This window comes from Ovis aries, chromosome 7, assembly GCF_016772045.2.
Source record: "Ovis aries strain OAR_USU_Benz2616 breed Rambouillet chromosome 7, ARS-UI_Ramb_v3.0, whole genome shotgun sequence".
In the NCBI taxonomy this organism is placed as follows: Eukaryota; Metazoa; Chordata; class Mammalia; order Artiodactyla; family Bovidae; genus Ovis; species Ovis aries.
In genome coordinates, this window is record NC_056060.1 from 24,551,700 (window position 1) to 24,569,816 (window position 18,117).

The 18,117-nt window shown below is 42.8% G+C and overlaps 1 protein-coding gene across 3 annotated transcripts; it reads left to right on the forward strand.

The window, feature by feature from the left end:
* Positions 1-15,815: 15,815 nt before the first annotated feature.
* LOC101112822 (brain ribonuclease-like) lies at positions 15,816-17,457 on the forward strand. 3 transcript variants are annotated; one of them, XM_027970692.2, is made up of 3 exons: positions 15,816-15,858; positions 16,143-16,362; positions 16,659-17,457. In XM_027970692.2, the coding sequence occupies exons 2-3, from the start codon at positions 16,310-16,312 to the stop codon at positions 17,188-17,190; spliced, it is 585 nt and encodes a 194-aa protein (XP_027826493.1). In that variant the 5' UTR covers positions 15,816-15,858; positions 16,143-16,309; the 3' UTR covers positions 17,191-17,457. The 3 variants fall into 3 exon arrangements, with proteins under 3 accessions (XP_027826493.1, XP_042108139.1, XP_004010429.1); XM_042252205.1 differs by lacking the exon at positions 16,143-16,362 and having other exon boundaries at positions 15,816-15,924; XM_004010380.4 differs by lacking the exon at positions 16,143-16,362.
* Positions 17,458-18,117: the final 660 nt, after the last annotated feature.

The following is an 18,117-nucleotide window of genomic DNA, read 5'->3' on the forward strand; positions in this document are numbered from 1 at the left end:
TCACTGACTCAATGGATATGAGTTTGAGTAAGATCCAGGAATTGGTGATGGAAGGGAAACCTGGCGTACATCAGTCCATGGGGTCACAAAGAGTCGGACACGACTGAGTGACTGAACTGATTGCTTTGCCAATTATCCAGCCTATCTATTTCACACTGATGAAACTGAGATCTAGAGAGGTGAATAATTTTCCCTGAAAACAGCAAAACAGTCATGAAGCTGCAACCAATATATTTAGTCTATCCACTCTATTAGCTCTTTTCAAATTCTTCAGAGCAATTTGTGGAGATAAATATCACATTTCATGCATATAAAGAAACTGAAATGGACAAGGAATGTATGTCCTCAGCCTTCCTTTTGTTTGTGGAAAAAGTTTAGCCAAAGAATAAGCTAAATCACAGAAATGAGAAAATGTAGAAGCAAAGAACAATAGTCCAATAAGACTGATAAAGTTTAGTCATTAAACATAGTCACGGACTTTTAGCTCCTTCTCAAGGGCTATAGATAAGATTCTGAGCCACATCTTGTGAGCTGTCTTTTAGAGACTGAAACTTCCACCAAGGGGAAGAAGTTAACTACACGATGACCAGATTGTAGCCATGAAATAAGCGGCAGAAGTTCTGAAAATTTGCCTCAAGGGAAAGGGAACAAACTGACCTTAGAACAGAAGCTTAACTGTGCTTAGAAAACAATCAAGATGATGCTGGTCAGACCACCAATGACCAATTTCAAGATGACTGTCAGAGCTAACAGTGCTGTTTCTACATCTTAGCCCCACTCCTATAAAAGGTCCTGCCCACTGATTGTCAGTGGTGGGAGAGTTGGCCTTTGGAGAGATCCTCTCCTACCCCCCTCCCTTGCCCCATTGCCGGCATCCAAAATAAAACAAACTTTGCTTTCCACCAACGTTGTCTCTATTGGCTTTTGAGCAGCAAGCTGGCGGACCCCACTTTTGGTTACAAAACCACAGTTGTGATGTGTCAAATTACATAAGAAGAATCCCTAGAGATTAATACTGTTTTTGAATATGTGTGATGACAGTAAAAACTGTAGCTGTGATTTAATGTATTGGAAATGAACACCCCTCAGTACTGGGTCATGGGCTTCCCTAGTGACTCAGTAAAGAATCTGCCTGTAATGCAGGAGACCCGGGTTTGATCCCTGGGTGGGGAAGATCCCCTGGAGAAGGAAATGGCAATCCACTCCAGTATTCTTACCTGGAGAATTCCATGGACAGGGGGGCCTGGCAGGCTACAGACCATGGGGTCGCAAAGAGTTGGATACGGCTGTGTGACTAACTTTCACTTTCAGTAATGGGTCATAAACTCAGATTATACAGATAACTTACCCCACGACCTAGACAACAACAGAGGTGATGCAGGTGTTCTTAGAAACCTATTTCAAAACAGATATTTGAGGAAAGGGGAAGGAAGTGTCTCAAGTTCCACTTGTACAACCAGTTTCCATAGACGAAAAGAACATTACTGCTCTGCTCATATTCCAGGTCAACTTCTTTGTTTAGCATTTGCACCACTTTCCGTATCTGGTACACGTTCCGCCGCGCCCTCTTCTCCTTTACACTTTCTGACACACAGGAATGAAGAAGGATCCCATCTCTGCCAGTTCTTGGCGCGATGCTCTTTCTCTGTGCTGCTCTTTCAGTGTCTTTTCCTATCTGGACTCTTTCTTCAGGGTATGTACACCTCTCCCCAGCCTAAACTCATCAAGCTAGTGCCCTTAGAGTACTTTCTCTTCCTTGTCAGGTGTCCCATCAATGCCATTCTTTATCTCTGAATTTCTTTTCAGCTTTCTGAAATAAGGATGCTCTGAAGTTACACCAGCAAATAATCGAGCGAACCCTCAATTTTCCCATCTATTTATCTAATAATATATATTTTTAAGCACTTTATAAATTTGTAGTAGTGCCCAAAACACTCGTGTTCAGAAAGTTTAAAGAATATCTATGTGGCAAACAGTCATAACTTCAGCCAAAGTTGGAAACAGAACACCGCCAGCACTTCTAAAGCCCCCGATCACGTGCTTTTTTTCTGGCCACAGTCTTGTCTTTCCCTCTAGAATAAAGCATTGTATTTGTGTTTGAAATAGCAATTTCCTTTCTTCTTCTACTATTTTCATTTCCTATGTCTGTATCTTTAAAAATCCAGTTTAATTTTGCCTGTTCTTGAATTTTATCTAAATATAATCACATTGAACATACCTTTTATAACAAACTAATATCAGGTTTATGAAATCCATTCATCTTGCTACAATATGCATATTTTTCAACCTGTCTTCCCCAGTGACTACATAGGGCATAACTCCTTGGCTGGATCAGGGATAGCATGTAGCAGAAATGAAAAATTAAATTTATATGATTTAACTTTTGAGGTTGTATGTTACAACTTAGCCTATCCCAACAGATCCCATCCAGTTAGTCTCTGCTAGTTTGGAATTCATACAATGTGTTTGTACTCACTGTTTACCTTAGAAGTATCAAATTGCATGATAAACATAAAAACGTCCAATCTTATTGAATACCTTTTAGTTATCTGTTGAATATTTGACAATTTATAACACTTCCTAACTATGGTATTGATGTGTCACAGGGTTGGCATGGCCTCAGAAAATGATGAAGAGAAACTCTGGTTTCTTAGAGAAAGAGACAGTACTGACTGCAAACTATCATTGGAATGAAATAGGGATCAGTTCACGATGAGAAGATCTGACTCAAGCAAGTGCACAGCAGCACGATCTCAGGGGAGCAGCTCTCTTTCCACTGGGACCCTCAAAGTTGGGAGTGTATCTATGAGCTTTTGAGGTCCTTCTGCAAAGGAAAGAGTTATGTAATGAGCCTCATTACTAGATAGAGAAGTTGAGTGATACTTTCCCTGGAGGACCATGCTAAACTAACATTTCTAACAGCAGCAGCTGTCATTAGGAGTATTCACTGAAACACCAGCTGCAGCCATCAAACAAACTGTGTTAAGCAATGACGAATTCTGTTCAGATGTTAATATCTTATAAGTAGTAAGAATAGAGGCACTTCCCTCTCAGTCTAGTGTTTAGGACTCCCATGATCTCACTGCAGAAGGCACAGTTTCCATCCCTGGTGAGGGAACTGAGAATTTGCAAGTTATATGGCCAAAAAGAGAGAGAGAAAAATCAGAATGCAAACACAGAGATTCAGCATCATTATTATCAAGCTGCAGAGAAGGGCTGTGAACTGATCTACTGGATTACTAAGGATAGATGTTGAAACGTATTTCATTAGTTTTTATGTAGTTTTCCTTTTTGCCAAAACAGAGGAAGAGGTAGACCCATCTCTAACCAATTATCTCATACATTAATGGCGATGAAAAATCACCGATAGAATAAAGAACTTCCATTTGATTTCCCCTTTCTCTCTCAGTGGTCTAATTTCCTCCTTTATTGGCCTTATTTATCATGGTCGAAATCAACCTATTCATGCAGAGAGTAGCCAGCCCTTCCTCTCAAGGTGCATGACCACTGGGTACAGCCTGCCCAAGTGCCTGGTGACTTGTTCTCAGGATAGGTTCATTGCATCCTACTGATCTCACAGACCTTTATATGTTCCTGATTAATATCAAGGCTTCCTTCTCATTCTCTGCCTGGTGCAAACCCTGAACCTGCCCCTGCCCCCACTGCAGCTTCTCCAGCAAAGGCTTCAGTCTCCTGAGGTCACCCACCTGCTCCTCTCTTTTGTGTACATTTCAGCTGTCTCCATGGAGCAGCCTGAGGCTCGTGTCATAATGCCAAAGTCTGGAGCCATGGACCTGGAGGCTATACAGATTCCTTCCCTGTCTCATCCAACCTCTCTCAGCTGTGTACCAGAGAGACCTGTCCACCTGTGAACACTTACAAAAATTCCAAGTCTCAGTTTAAGGGTCAGCTACTCTGTGGTGCCTTCCTTGGAACAATTCCTGTTCCTTTCCTTATGTTCCTTGCTCACTGAAAACTTTTTGTAGTAGTTTTGCTCTCTCCCTATAGAACTGTAAGTGCCTTGAAGGCAGGTACTGTGTCTCATCTCCGTGTGTTAATAAGGACTAGTATGTAATAGATGCTTGGTAAACAATTGTCAAATAAGTTAATTACAGTGCACATCTATCATAAGGGAGGTCAATGAGGTAAAAGGAAGTGTAACACCATATCCCTATGTTAGTTTGCTTCCCATTTAGTTGTAGACTAAATTTATATAAGGACACAACTGAAAATGCGAGGCCACAGAAGCATCACGTAAGCAGTGCAGAAAGAGATTATGAGTTCAGAGGAAGATTAGATGCCTCCTGCTGAAATAGCCTGGAGAGTCTATCGAGGGTCGGGGGTAGTTAGTTGAAGCTTGGAGGTGAATAGGACGTGTATGGATGGGCAAGTGCACCCTTGGCAGCAGGAATGGCAAATGATTCAAAGGGAAAATTCAGAAAATGGTAAACTGACGGCTTTGGCTTGTACAGTAATTTAACCTTGATGCAGTACTTTTATTAAATCTGTTAATTTGTTAATTAATTTGTTTTTGTATACAAATTTTCAAGCGACCCAATAATATCTTTGGCATCTTTTTCCCTCTAGCACTGGTTCCAGCCTGGTGTGAAGTGGCACAATTAGTTGTGTGTCTCTTTCAGTTCAGTTTAGTTCAGTTCAGTTCAGCCACTCAGTTGTGCCTGACTCTGTGACTCCATGGACTGCCTCATGTCAGGCTTCCCTGTCCTGTCCATCACCAACTCTCGGAGCTTGCTCAAACTCATGTCCATTGAGTCAGTGATGTCAAAATCCAATGATCTCATCCTGTGTCGTCCCCTTCTCTTCCTGCCTTCAGTCTTTCCCAGATTTAAGGTCTTTTCCAATGAGTCAGTTCTTTGCATCAGGTGGCCAAAGTATTGGAGCTTCAGTTTCAGCATCAGTCCTTCCAATGAATATTCAGGAATGACCTCCTTTAGGATTGACTGGTTTGATCTCCTTGCAGTCCAAGGGACTCTCAAGAATCTTCTCCAACACCACAGTGCAAAAGCATCAGTTCTTTGGTGCTCAGCTTTCTTTATAGTCCATCTCTCACATCCATACATCACCACTGGAAAAACCATAGCTTTGACTAGATGGACCTTTGATGGCAAAGTAATGTCTCTGTTTTTAAACTTCTCTTTAGCTGCCGTTATTTTTTAAATTAATTAATTGATTAGTTATTTCCGTCTCTCTGGTCTTTGTTTCTGTGCACATGCTTTCCCCAGTTGCTACAAAGGGGGACTACTCTTTGGGAGCATGCTTTGCTTTGGTGCTGGGCTTCTTATTTGGGCTTCTCTTGTGGAGCACAGGCTCTAGGCCCATCAGCTTCAGTAGCTGCAGCATGCTGGCTAAGCTGCTCTGCCAAGTGTGGAATCTTCCCTGGATCAGCAATCAAACCCACGTCCCCTGCATTGCCAGGGGAATTCTTATCCAGTGTACCACCAGAGGGGTCCAGCCACCTTTAATCTGTTACATTTCCACAGTCTTTCTCTTTTTTTTAAGGTCTTTGAAACTTTTGAAGAAATCAGCATCTCCCTTTTAAATAGACTTTATATTTTATAGCAGTTTTAGATTCAAAGCAAAATTGAGCAGAAAGTACTAAAAGCAACCGTGTATCCCCACTCCCATCCCTGCCGCATGCCTAGCATCCCCCACTATCAACATCCCCTACCAGAAGGGTACACTTTGCAAGATGGTTCACTGCTATCTGTGTACATATGTACACAATTAAATTTGCTTTGTTTTCTTGTTAATCTATGTTTTGTTTGATTGACAGGTCCCCAGTCACTGAAACGTAATTGGTAGAGGAAAATGTTTCTTTCTCCCCTGCATTACCTTGGTGCTTTCAATGCAGGGGCCCAGGCTCAATCCCTGGTCAAGAAATTGGGATCTCACAAGTCACTTAGCATAGCTAAAGAACAAAACAAAAACAAACACAAACAAACAATCCCCACCGCCAGACCAAGGGATTGGACAGATTGACATGCACAAACAGGTAAAATGACCTCTTATAGATTGGGACGCCTTGTAGGGTATTGAAGAAGCTTATTTGGGTTACTGAAAACTTGTTCATATTTGAATGGTGATTCTGAAATCTTCTTGTTGGACCAATGCCCTGAAATTCTTCTTGCACTGGAAAGATGCCACAAGAATGACTATTTTTGTGCAGCCATGCCCAATACCTCGGTGGGACTCACCTGGTGAATACAAACCATCCTGGGCACCTCTAGGGCAGGTCCTGTAACTTATTTCTATATTACCACTGCTGAATAAGTGACAAATTCTAAAGTGATTACTGTGGGTATCCACTCAGATCTGCAGAGTTGATAGGAAGATTATTTTAAGTTAGATATCTGTATAATATCATATAAGAAATGAATCGCCAGTCCAGGTTTGATGCAGGATTACAGGATGCTTGGGGCTGGTGCACTGGGATGACCCAGAGGGATGATACGGGAAGGGAGGTGGGAGGGGGGTTCAGGATGGGGAACACATGTACACCTGTGGCAGATTCATGTTGATGTATGGCAAAAATACAATACAATATTGTAAAGTAATTAGCCTCCAATTAAAATAAATAAATTTAAATTTTAAAAAAACCCAACAATAGGTTTCTTCTACCTACAAAATGCAAAGCAATAGCTTACTTGCCTTGATAAAGTATTTTTTTTCATTTTAACTTTGGTCAAATAAATTTTTTAATGTACTTCTAAAAAAATAATAAATAAATTTTGTTATTGTTTAAAAAAGTTATATTAAAAAAGAAGCTTTTTTGGGGAGAATCTCTTATCTGAATAGGTAGAGTCTTCCGAGTAAAACTGCTGTAAATCCCCTTAGGGGAGTTTTATAGCCCAGAAGAAATCAGACCACTCATACTTACATAGACAGATGTTATCACAAATTCTTTTACTTCCCATTTATTCCCCTAAAAGCTCATTATTTCCTGTAGAGTCCCTATTTCCTGCAGAGTCCCTCTCCCTCTCATTCAGTTGATGCATAAACCTTTACCCATGCTCTTTAGGGAACTGCTTCTTTTGTGCTCCTCCACATGCATAGGAATAAAGTTTGACAATTGTTCTGTTAATCTGTCTTTGGTCAGTTAATTCACAGGCCCCATGAATTAAGTGGGTGAGAGTCGCTCAGTTGTGTCCAACTCTTCACTACCGCATGGACTATGCAGCCCTTGGAATTCTCCAGGCCAGAATACTGGAGTGGGAAGCCATTCCCTTCTCCAGGAGATCTTCCGACTCAGGGATCGAACCCAGGTCTCCAGCATTGCAGGCAGATTCTTTACCAGCTGAGCCACCAGAGAAGCCTTTCCTCTTCCATGAACTAAAGGTAGAGGAAAAGTTTTCCTTCCAATGCCTCTCAAGATGATATGAGTAAGATCTTAAGACTAAGAGACAAGCAAAACCTGGGTGGTGGGTGACCTACGGAAACAGGAAACTAAAATCTCATGCCTCACTATGTCTTTCTTGGCCCCACTTCCCCTTCTAAATTTATACACATTACAAAATAATGGTGACCTTACAAAAATTTTTTCAGATTTCATGTGGCAAAGCAATTTAAAATTTCCACTTAAAGAATTCTGTTATTTCAATCAGGTTTCCTCTCCTCTCTCTTCCCCCTCTTTTTCCCTCCCCAAGGCTTTGAAACTCCTGGCTATTTTCAGCTCTGGTTTTTAGTGAGAGTTACTTGACTCTATCCCCTGTAGAAAGCAATTCCAAGATTACCCAGTATCATTTAATTCATTTTTATATTATTTAATTTGTTTCATTTTTGGCTGCACTGGGTCTTCACTGCCCTGCACGGGCTTTCTGTAGTTTTGGCAAGCAGGGGCTATGCTTCATTGTAGTGCATAGGCTTCTCATAGCAGAGGTTTCTCTTGTTGCAGAGCACAGGCTCTGGGAGCTTATGCGTCGATAGTTGTGGTCCATGACTCAGTTGCTCCACCACATGGGGCATGTTCCCAGACCATGTTCTGTCCACTGGCAGGTGGGTTTTAACTACTAAATCACCAAGAATGTCTAGCCAGTATTATTTAAACGGGCTTTCTGTGGGAGATCTTAATCCCACCCCATGTGAACAATCACTCACTTACTAACTACTACTTTAAGTCCTTTGCATCTTATCCTATCTTGTCTTAATAACAAACGTAAAAGGAATGTGTTATTATCATCCTCATTTTGGAGGTGAGGAAACTTGCTCAGTGTTAAACATGCTAAAACAGAATTTGGACTGAGGCAGTGTAAACCTAGAGCATGGAGAGATATTTTGATAATTCTCACTCCAGAAGAATTACAATCGTCCTCCATGACACATATACACATATATGGTTGAATCATCTTGCTGTACACTTGAAATTAACACAATAGTGTAACCTGCCTATACTTTAAAGGTATTATAAGTTAAAATAAAATTGTGTTCTAGCAAACACAGGAATCCTTCTGGGAGGAAATTCTACTGCTAAGAAATATGAGGTTTTCTATTTCTTCTCAGAACATGAGGTCCATATTGCAAAATTCATGCTTAAATTGAAGAAAGTAGGGAAAACCACTAGGTCATTCAGCTATGTGAAGTGAAAGTTGCTCAGTCATTTCCCACTCTTTGTGACCCCCATGGACTACACAGTCCATAGAATTCTCCAGGCCAGAATACTGGAGTGGGTTGCTATTCCCTTCTCCAGAGAATCTTCCCAACCCAGGCATTGAGCCCAGGTCTCCTGTGTCTCCTGTACTAGCAGGTAGATTCTTTACCACCTGAACCAGCAGGAAAGCCCAAGGTTATGGGAGTGGGTAGCCTATTCCCTTCTCCAGTGGATCTTCCCAACCCAGGAATCAAACCAGGGTCTCCTGCATTTTGGGGGATTCTTTACCAGCTGAGCTACCAGGAAATCTCTAAGTCAAATCCCTTATGATTATACAGTGAAGGTGACAAATAGATTCAAAGGATTAGATCTGGTAGACAGAGTGCCTGAAGAATGATGGATGGAGGTTTGTAGCATTGTACAGGAGCTGGTGACCAATACCATCCCAAAGAAAAAGAAGGGCAAGAAGAAAAGTGGTTGTCTGAGGTGGCTTTACAAATAACTGAGGAAAGGAAAAAGTGAAAGCCAAGGGAGAAAAAGAAAGATAAAACAACTGAATGCGGAGGACCAGGGAATAGCAAGGAGAGATAAAAAGGCCTTAAATGAACAGTGCAAAGAAATAGAGGAAAACAATAGAATTGGAAAGATTAGAGATCTCTTTCAGAAAATTGGAGATATCAAGGGAACATTTCATGCATGGATAGGCATGATAGAGGACAGAAACAGTAAGGATCTAACAGAGGCAGAAGAAAATAAGAGGTGGCAAGAACACATAGAAGAACAAGCAAAAATGGTCTTATTGACCCAAATAATCACAATGATGTGGTCACTCACCTAGAGTCAGACATCCTGGAGTGTGACGTTATGTGGACCTTAGGAAACATTACTATGAACAAAGCTTATGGAAGTGATGGAATCCCAGCTGAGCCATTTCAAATCCTAAACGAGGATGCTGTTAAAGTGCTGCACTCAATATGCCAGCAAATTTGGAAAAGTCAGCAGTGGGCACAGGATTGGAAAAGGTCATTTTTCATTCTAATCCCAAAGAAAGGCAATGTTAAAGAATGTTCAAACTACTGTATAATCGTACTCATTTCACACGCTAGCAAGGTAATGCTCAAAATCCTTCAAGCTGATCTTCAGTGGTATATGAACTAACAACTTCCAGATATACTAACTGGATTTAGAAAAGGTAGAGGAACCAGAGATCAAATTGTCAATATCTGTTGGATCATAGAGAAAGCAAGGGAATTCCAGAAAATACATCTACTTCTACTTCATTGACTACCCTATAGCCCTTGACTCTGGATCACAGCAACCTGGGGAATATTGTTAAAGAGATGGGAATACCAGACCACCTTACTTGCCTCCTGAGAAACCTCTATGCAGCTCCAGCAGCAACAGTTAGAACTGGACACGGAACAACAGACTGGTTCAAAATTGGGAAAGCAGTATGTCAAGGCTGTTTATTGTTACCCTGCTTATTTAACTTACATGTAGAATACATCATGCAAAATGCTGGGCTGGATGAAGCTGGAATCAATTTGCTGGGAGAAATATCAACAACCTCGGATGTACAGATGATACTATTTTAATGGCAGGAAGTGAAGAGGAACTAAAGAGCCTCTTGATGTGGGTGAAAGAGGAGAGTCAAAAAGTTGGCTTAAAACTCAGCATTAAAAAAGTGATAATTATGGCATCTGGTCCCATCATTTCATAGCAAATAGATGGGGAAAGACTAGTGACAGACTTTATTTTCTTGAGCTCCAAAATCACTGCAGACAGTGACTGAAGCCATGAAATTAAGACACTTGCTGCTTGGAAGGAAAGCTATGACAAACCTACACAGCATGTTGAAAAGCAGAGACATCACTTTGGTGACAAAGGTGTATGTAGTCAAAGCTACAGTTTTTCCAGTAGTCTTGTATGAATGTGAGAGTTGGACCATAAAGAAGGCTGAGTGTTGAAGAACTAATGCTTTCAAGTTGTGGTGCTGCAGAAGCCTCTTGAGAGTCCCTTGGACTAAAAGATCAAAACAATCAATCCTAAAAGAAATCAACTCTGAATACTCATTTGAAGAACTAATGCTGAAGCTGAAGCTCCAATACTTTGGCCACCTGATGTGAAGAGCTGACCCATTGGAAAAGAGCCTGAAGCTGGGAAAGACTGAGGGCAGGATGAGAAGGCACTGCAGAGGATGAGATGGTTAGACAGCATCACTGACTCAAGGGATATTAATTTTTGAGAACTCCAGGAGACAGTGAAGGACACAGGAGTTTGGTGTGCTGCAGTCCATGGGGTCGCAGAGTTAGATACAACTTAGCGACTGAACAACTACAAATTTCTTTTCTAAAGAGGATTTTGCATTTTGTCTTATCTCAAGTTCCTCTCCTCCACTCTGGCCTATGTAAGGAGGGGTCACTATAGATAAGATCAGCCGCATACCCTCCTTCAACAGTCCAGGAGCATAGAAGTGGCCAGAACTGGGTGAGCTCACACAGAGGCTTTCTTTTTCTCTTCTGTGTTCAAGTACTCTTTTCTTATTCTCCATATCTGGGTGCCCTTCAAGCTGGGGGCCACTGGACACCTCTCCTTGCTCTCCCTGCAGAGGTACTGGGGACAGATGTGGAATTTTGGCCAAATCAATCAGATTGGTACTGCGCAGGGCCCTGTGGGGCTGCTGGGCACAAGGCCTTTGCAACCTCCACTTCTTTGATTATAGGAAAGAGCCTTCTTTCAACCTCCATGACCTTCCCTGAGTTCCAATGGGCAGATTCAAGCAGCTGTTAATTAGGGAAGGGAGGGGATGAGAGACCAGGGAGGCACTAACAGTCAAGAGCAGCCTTGGGGCAAGGTTCTGTTTTCCCATCAATGGATACACACAACAATATCTTTAAGCTATTCTCCAGATTCTGACAGCCCCTCCAGGTGAGATAAGTTAACAGGTGATGGTATGTTTCCTGCCAACAAGCATGTAGACCCCAGAGCAGTTAGTTGGTCCTGAAGGAATCCCTCAGAAGAAACGAAGTAGCCATCATGGTCAACAAAAGAGTCTGAAATGCAGTACTTGGATGCAATCTCAAAAACGACAAAATTATCTCTGTTCGTCTCCAAGGCAAACCATTCAATATCACGGTAATCCAAGTCTATGCTCCAACAAAACACTGAAGAAGCTGAAGTTGAACGGTTCTATGAAGACCTACAAGACCTTGTAGAACTAACACCCAAAAAAAGATGTCCTTTTCATTATAGGGGACTGGAATGCAAAAGTAGGAAGTCAAGAAACACCTGGAGTAACAGGCAAATTTGGCCGCGGAATGAAGCAGGGTGAAGACTAATAGAGTTTTGCCAGGAAAATTAACTGGTCATAGAAAACAGCCTCTTTCAACAACACAAGCGAAGACTCTACACATGGACATCACCAGATGTCAACACCGAAATCAGATTGATTATATTCTTGGCAGCCAAAGATGGAGAAATTCTATACAGTCAACAAAAACAAGACTAGGAGCTGACTGTGGCTCAGATCATGAACTCCTTATTACCAAATTCAGACTTAAATTGAAGAAAGTAGGGAAAACAGCTAGATCATTCAGGTATGACCTAAATCAAATCCCTTATGATTATACAGTGGAAGTGAGAAATAGATTTAAGGGCCTAGATCTGATAGATAGAGTGCCTGATGAACTATGGAATGAGGTTTGTGACATTGTACAGGAGACAGGGATCAAGATCATCCCCATGGAAAAGAAATGCAAAAAAGCAAAATGGCTGTCTGGGGAGGCCTTACAAATAGCTGTGAAAAGAAGAGAAGTGAAAAGCAAAGGACAAAAGGAAAGATATAAGCATCTGAATGCAGAGTTTCAAAGAATAGCAAGGAGAGATAAGAAAGCGTTCTTCAGCGATCAATGCAAAAAATAGAGGAAAACAACAGAATGGGAAAGACTAGAGATCTCTTCAAGAAAATTAGAGATACCAAGGGAACATTTCATGCAAAGAAGGGCTCGATAAAGGACAGAAATGGTATAGACCTAACAGAAGCAGAAGATATTAAGAAGAGGTGGCAAGAATACACAGAAGAACTGTACAAAAAAGATCTTCATGACCCGGATAATCGCGATGGTGTGATCATTCATCTAGAGCCAGACATCCTGGAATGTGAAGTCAAGTGGGCCTTAGAAAGCATCACTATGAACAAAGCTACTGGAGATGATGGAATTCCAGTTGAGCTGTTTCAAATCCTGAAAGATGATGCTGTGAAAGTGCTTCATTCAATATGCCAGCAAGTTTGGAAAACTCAGCAGTGGCCACAGGACTGGAGAAGGTCAGTTTTCATTCCAATCCCAAAGAAAGGCAATGCCAAAGAATGCTCAAACTACTGAATAATTGCACTCATCTCACATGCTAGTAAAGTAATGCTCAAAATTTTCCAAGCCAGGCTTCAGCAATACGTGAACGGTGAACTTCTTGATGTTCACACTGGTTTTAGAAAAGGCAGAGGAACCAGAGATCAAATTGCCAACATCTTCTGGATCATGGAAAAAGCAAGAGAGTTCCAGAAAAACATCTATTTCTGCTTTATTGACTATGCCAAAGCCTTTGACTGTGTGGATCACAAAAAACTGTGGGAAATTCTGAAACAGATGGGAATACCAGACCATCTAACCTGCCTCTTGAGAAATCTGTATGCAGGTCAGGAAGCAACAGTTAGAACTGGACATGGAACAACAGACTGGTTCCAAATAGGAAAAGGAGTACGTCAAGGCTGTATGCTGTCACCCTGCTTATTTAACTTCTATGCAGAGTACATCATGAGAAACGCTGGACTGGAAGAAGCACAAGCTGGAATCAAGATTGCCGGGAGAAATATCAATAACCTCAGATATGCAGATGACACCACCCTTATGGCAGAAAGTGAAGAGGAACTAAAGAGCCTCTTGATGAAAGTGAAAGAGGAGAGTGAAAAAGTTGGCTTAAAGCTCAACATTCAGAAAACGAAGATCATGGCATCCTGTCCCATCACTTCATGGGAAATAGATGTGGAAACAGTGTCAGACTTTATTTTGGGGGGCTCCCAAATCACTGCAGATGGTGACTGCAGCCATGAAATGAAAAGACGCTTACTCCTTGGAAGAAAAGTTATGACCAACCTAGATAGCATATTCAAAAGCAGAGACATTACCTTGCCAACGAAGGTCCATCTAGTCAAGGCTATGGTTTTTCCAGTAATCACGTATGGATGTGAGAGTTGAACTGTGAAGAAGGCTGAGTGCCGAAGAATTGATGCTTTTGAACTATGGTGTTGGAGAAGACTCTTGAGAGTCCCTTGGACTGCAAGGAGAGCCAACCAGTCCATTCTGAAGGAGATCAACCCTGGGATTTCTTTGGAAGGAATGATGCTAAAGCTGAAACTCCAGTACTTTGGCCACCTCATGAGAAAAGTTGACTCATTGTAAAAGATGCTGATGCTGGGAGGGATTGGGGGCAGGAGGAGAAGGGGACGACAGAGGATGAGATGGCTGGATGGCGTTATGGACTCGATGGTCATGAGTCTGAGTGAACTCTGGAAGTTGGTGATGGACAGGGAGGCCTGGTGTGCTGCAATTCATGGGGTCACAAAGAGTCGGACACGACTGAGCGACTGAACTGAACTGAAGGTTGATGATGTTGACTCCTACTTACCTCACTCACCAACCCATCAGAAGAATGTCCATGAGCTGATCATGATCTCTTTTTACTATAAAACGTGTCACTATCTTCCCCTAATTGGTACATTCGGTTTTGAAGGCTTGAACCTCTATGTCCCTCTTTGCCTGGCAAAATATAAAGCTATCCTTTTCTACTTCACCCAAAACTCTGTCTCTGAGATTTGATTTGGCACTAATGTACAGAGAACCTGAGCTTTCCTCATCGGATAAGAATGGACACATACTCTACATCAACAGTCCAGGTGTGTTGAAGTTGTCAGGACTGGGTGAGGTCATACAGAGGCTTCTTTCTTCTCCATGTTCAGGTGGAATCAAGACTGCCAGGAGAAATATCAGAAAGCAAAGAAGAACTAAAGAGCCTCTTGATGAAGGTGAAAGAGAAGAGTGAAAAAGCTGGCTTAAAACTCAATATTCAAAAAACTAAGATCATGGCATCCAGTCCCATCACTTCATGGCAAATAGATGGGGAAAAAGTGGAAACAGTGACAGACTTTATTTTCTTGGGCTCTAAAATCACTGCAGATGGTGACTGCAGCCATAAAATTAAAAGATGCTTGATCCTTGGAAAAAAAGCTATGACAAACCTAGACAGCATATTAAAAAGCAGAGATGTTACTTTGCCCACAAAGGTCCATATAGTCAAAACTATGGTTTTTCCAGGAGTCATGTATGGATGTGAGGGTTGGACCATAAGAAGGCAGAGTGTCAAAGAATTGATGCTTTTGAACTGTGATGTTGGAGGAGACTCTTGAGAGTCCCTTGGACTGCAAGGAGATCAAACCAGTCCATCCTAAAGGAAATCTGTCCTGAATATTCATTGGAAGGACTGATACTGAAGCTGAAACTCCAATATTCTGGCCACCTGATGTGAAGAGCCGATTCATTGGAAAAGACCCTGAATCTACGAAAGATTGAAGGCAGGAGGAGAAGGGGACAACATAGGATGAGATGGTTGGATGGCATCACTGACTCAACAGACATGAGTTTGAGAAAAACTCCAGGAGATGGTGAAGACAGGAAAACTTGGTATGCTGCAGTCCATGGGGTTGCAAAGAGTCAGACATGACTGAGTGACTGAAATACGCTCTTCTCCAGATCTTTCAGCTAAGGGCAGCTGGACGTCTCTCCCCACTCCATGCAGCCTTCCACCCGCATTGCTGGTGGGAGATGTGGAATTTTATCCAAAGAAGCTGTTCCTATGATCATATGTTATGTGTCTTTAGCTAACCTCAAAGTGCTATTTAATGCAGATCAAGGACTTGATCGGGGTTTGAATATCAGTGGTTTTCTCTGCTGCTTATATTAATAGAAAGAAATGTTCTTACTGGCAAAGGCTTACTCTCCCCAGTAGCCCCCAAAGAGGGCGCTCTGGGCAATTCTCCACCCCTTCCTAACATGACCTTGTTTTCTTATGGACCAAGATGCTCCGCCCACCCTGCTCTTCTTGGAAGCCAAGCCCCTTTTCATCTGTATAAGTTCCACATCCCTGGGATAGACTGATTGCAGAAACTGCCTTCTTTCTCAGAGACAAAGCTAGAGACACAGGTAAGCAGCCCAAGAAGTGGTTTCAGGAGCTGCTTCTGCTCGAGGGTTTGAGAAGAGGGATCCAGGGTGAGTGAGACTAGCCTGAGAATCCGGCTGGGCAGACAGGGGCAGGGATCAGGGCTGGGATCAGGAATGGAGCACGCAGGCTGCAGAGAGCCCTCAGGGCTGGAGAAGGAGAAGCCTTCAGGTTGGGGGAGGCTCGATTCTCTCTTAGGAACCCAATGGCATCCTTTATTGTGTGTTGTCAGACACAGGACAGGGACTGAGTTTTCCTTGTGCTATAGGACAACAGGGTTCTGTCAACTGTGATCCTGGATGAATACTGGTGGTTATCTCAGGGAAGCCTGCAGTCCATGGTGTCACAAAGAGTCAGACACGACTGAGCAATTGAACAACAACAACAATCTCAAGGATACAATGTGTCTTACTCAAAATCTGGCTTATTTATTTAATGATTTATTCAAAAGGAACATCTAACTTGCCACGTGAATGCTGGGTACAAAGGTATTTTATTTTTCAAATATATTTCATATCAAAAGACTTTCTGTATTCAAAGACAAGGCTGCTAGGATTTTAGGTCATTTCTGGGGTCACCACCCAGAGGGGAGAACGACCCCTCTGTAGGGAGTGGGAGTCAAATGTTTGTGGGAAGAGTATATGTGAGTGTCTCCTTACTTAGACAAACTCTTAGGAGGACGGACATCTTTCTGGTTGACTGTAAGCCAGGGAGGCTGCAGGTGGGAGCTGGGGTTCTCTTTCTAAGGCGATGCTTTTCCTCCTCTGCCCTTTTTCCCTGGCAGGTTTCTCCAGGGGAGGGCGGTCATCATGGCTCCGAAGTCCCTGGTCCTGTTGTCACTGCTGGTCCTGGTGCTGCTGGTGTGGGTCCAGCCTTCCCTGGGCAAGGAATCTGCGGCCGCCAAGTTCCGGAGGCAGCACATGGACTCTGGCAGCTCCTCCAGCGGCAACTCCAACTACTGCAACCTGATGATGAAGCGCCGGAGGATGACACATGGACGATGCAAGCCAGTGAACACCTTTGTGCACGAGTCCCTGGATGATGTCAAGGCCGTGTGCTCCCAGAAAAACATCACCTGCAAGAATGGGCAGCCCAACTGCTACCAGAGCAACTCCACCATGAACATCACAGACTGCCGCGAGACAGGCGGCTCTAAGTACCCCAACTGTGCCTACAAGACTAGCCAGAAGCAGAAATATATCACTGTGGCTTGTGAGGGAAACCCATATGTACCAGTCCACTTTGATGGTGCGGTACTCTTACCTGCCACACCCCTACCCTCACTGCCACCTCCACACAAGCGCAGGCTTCTCTGACTTGAGGGCAGTAACTCAAGTTAGGTTTCTTATTCAACACACACACACACACACACACACACACACACACACACGTATAACCACATGATTCCCTGACCTGAGGGTAATAACTCAAGCAAGTTAGGGCTCCTATCCAACCCACACATGTGCCCCTGGCCCGAGTCTTGCCCCTGTGTGTTTTGGGGGGTGAGAAGAGGGTTGTGAGATGGGACCCATATTAACCAAATCGCTGCTTCTTTCAATAAAACACTCTTGCAACCACCTGAATTTGCCATTTGGGTACTGTTTGTGTGATTGCTGTCTTGCCAGGGGTGAGAAGTGTGAATGAGGTCATTTGTGCTGAGAGGCGAATGGAATCCTTAAATGCTACCTCTTCTAACTTTTGGTTCTCACTGCCCTAGGATAATTCCTTTCCTTGTAGGTTTCTTGATGTCCAATATAGTTTGAAATTGTGGGCGATTTTAGCTGGAAAGGATCTATAGCCTGGGACACTGTTATGCTTGGTGAGCTGAGAGAGGGTGAAACTCACATACAAAAATCTCTGAGATAGAAGGAAAGACTGTACAACCCAGGGGGAGACCCTGCTCCATCTTGGGATGGGGGGAGGTGAGTGTATGAAATTATGACCCTAAATTTCCATTTTCTTTTTCTTTGACAGAGCCACTGCTAAGTCAGAAAGGTGGTCCTCTGTTACTTAAGTTAGAACCTTCCATTTAGGAGCTAGAAAGGACTTCAGACATCATCTAATAGGGGAAAGATAAGTAGATTTCAGCTTGTGGACCAACTCTAAGTGGAAATGCCTGTCTAGAATGTTGTAGAAAAATGCGTGAACAGTGACGTGATGGAGCAGGGGTCTCTACTGAGGGCTTGAGGGAGGGGAGGGTGTATGTGCCACCCATTGGCCATCCCTGACCGAATGAAACCCCG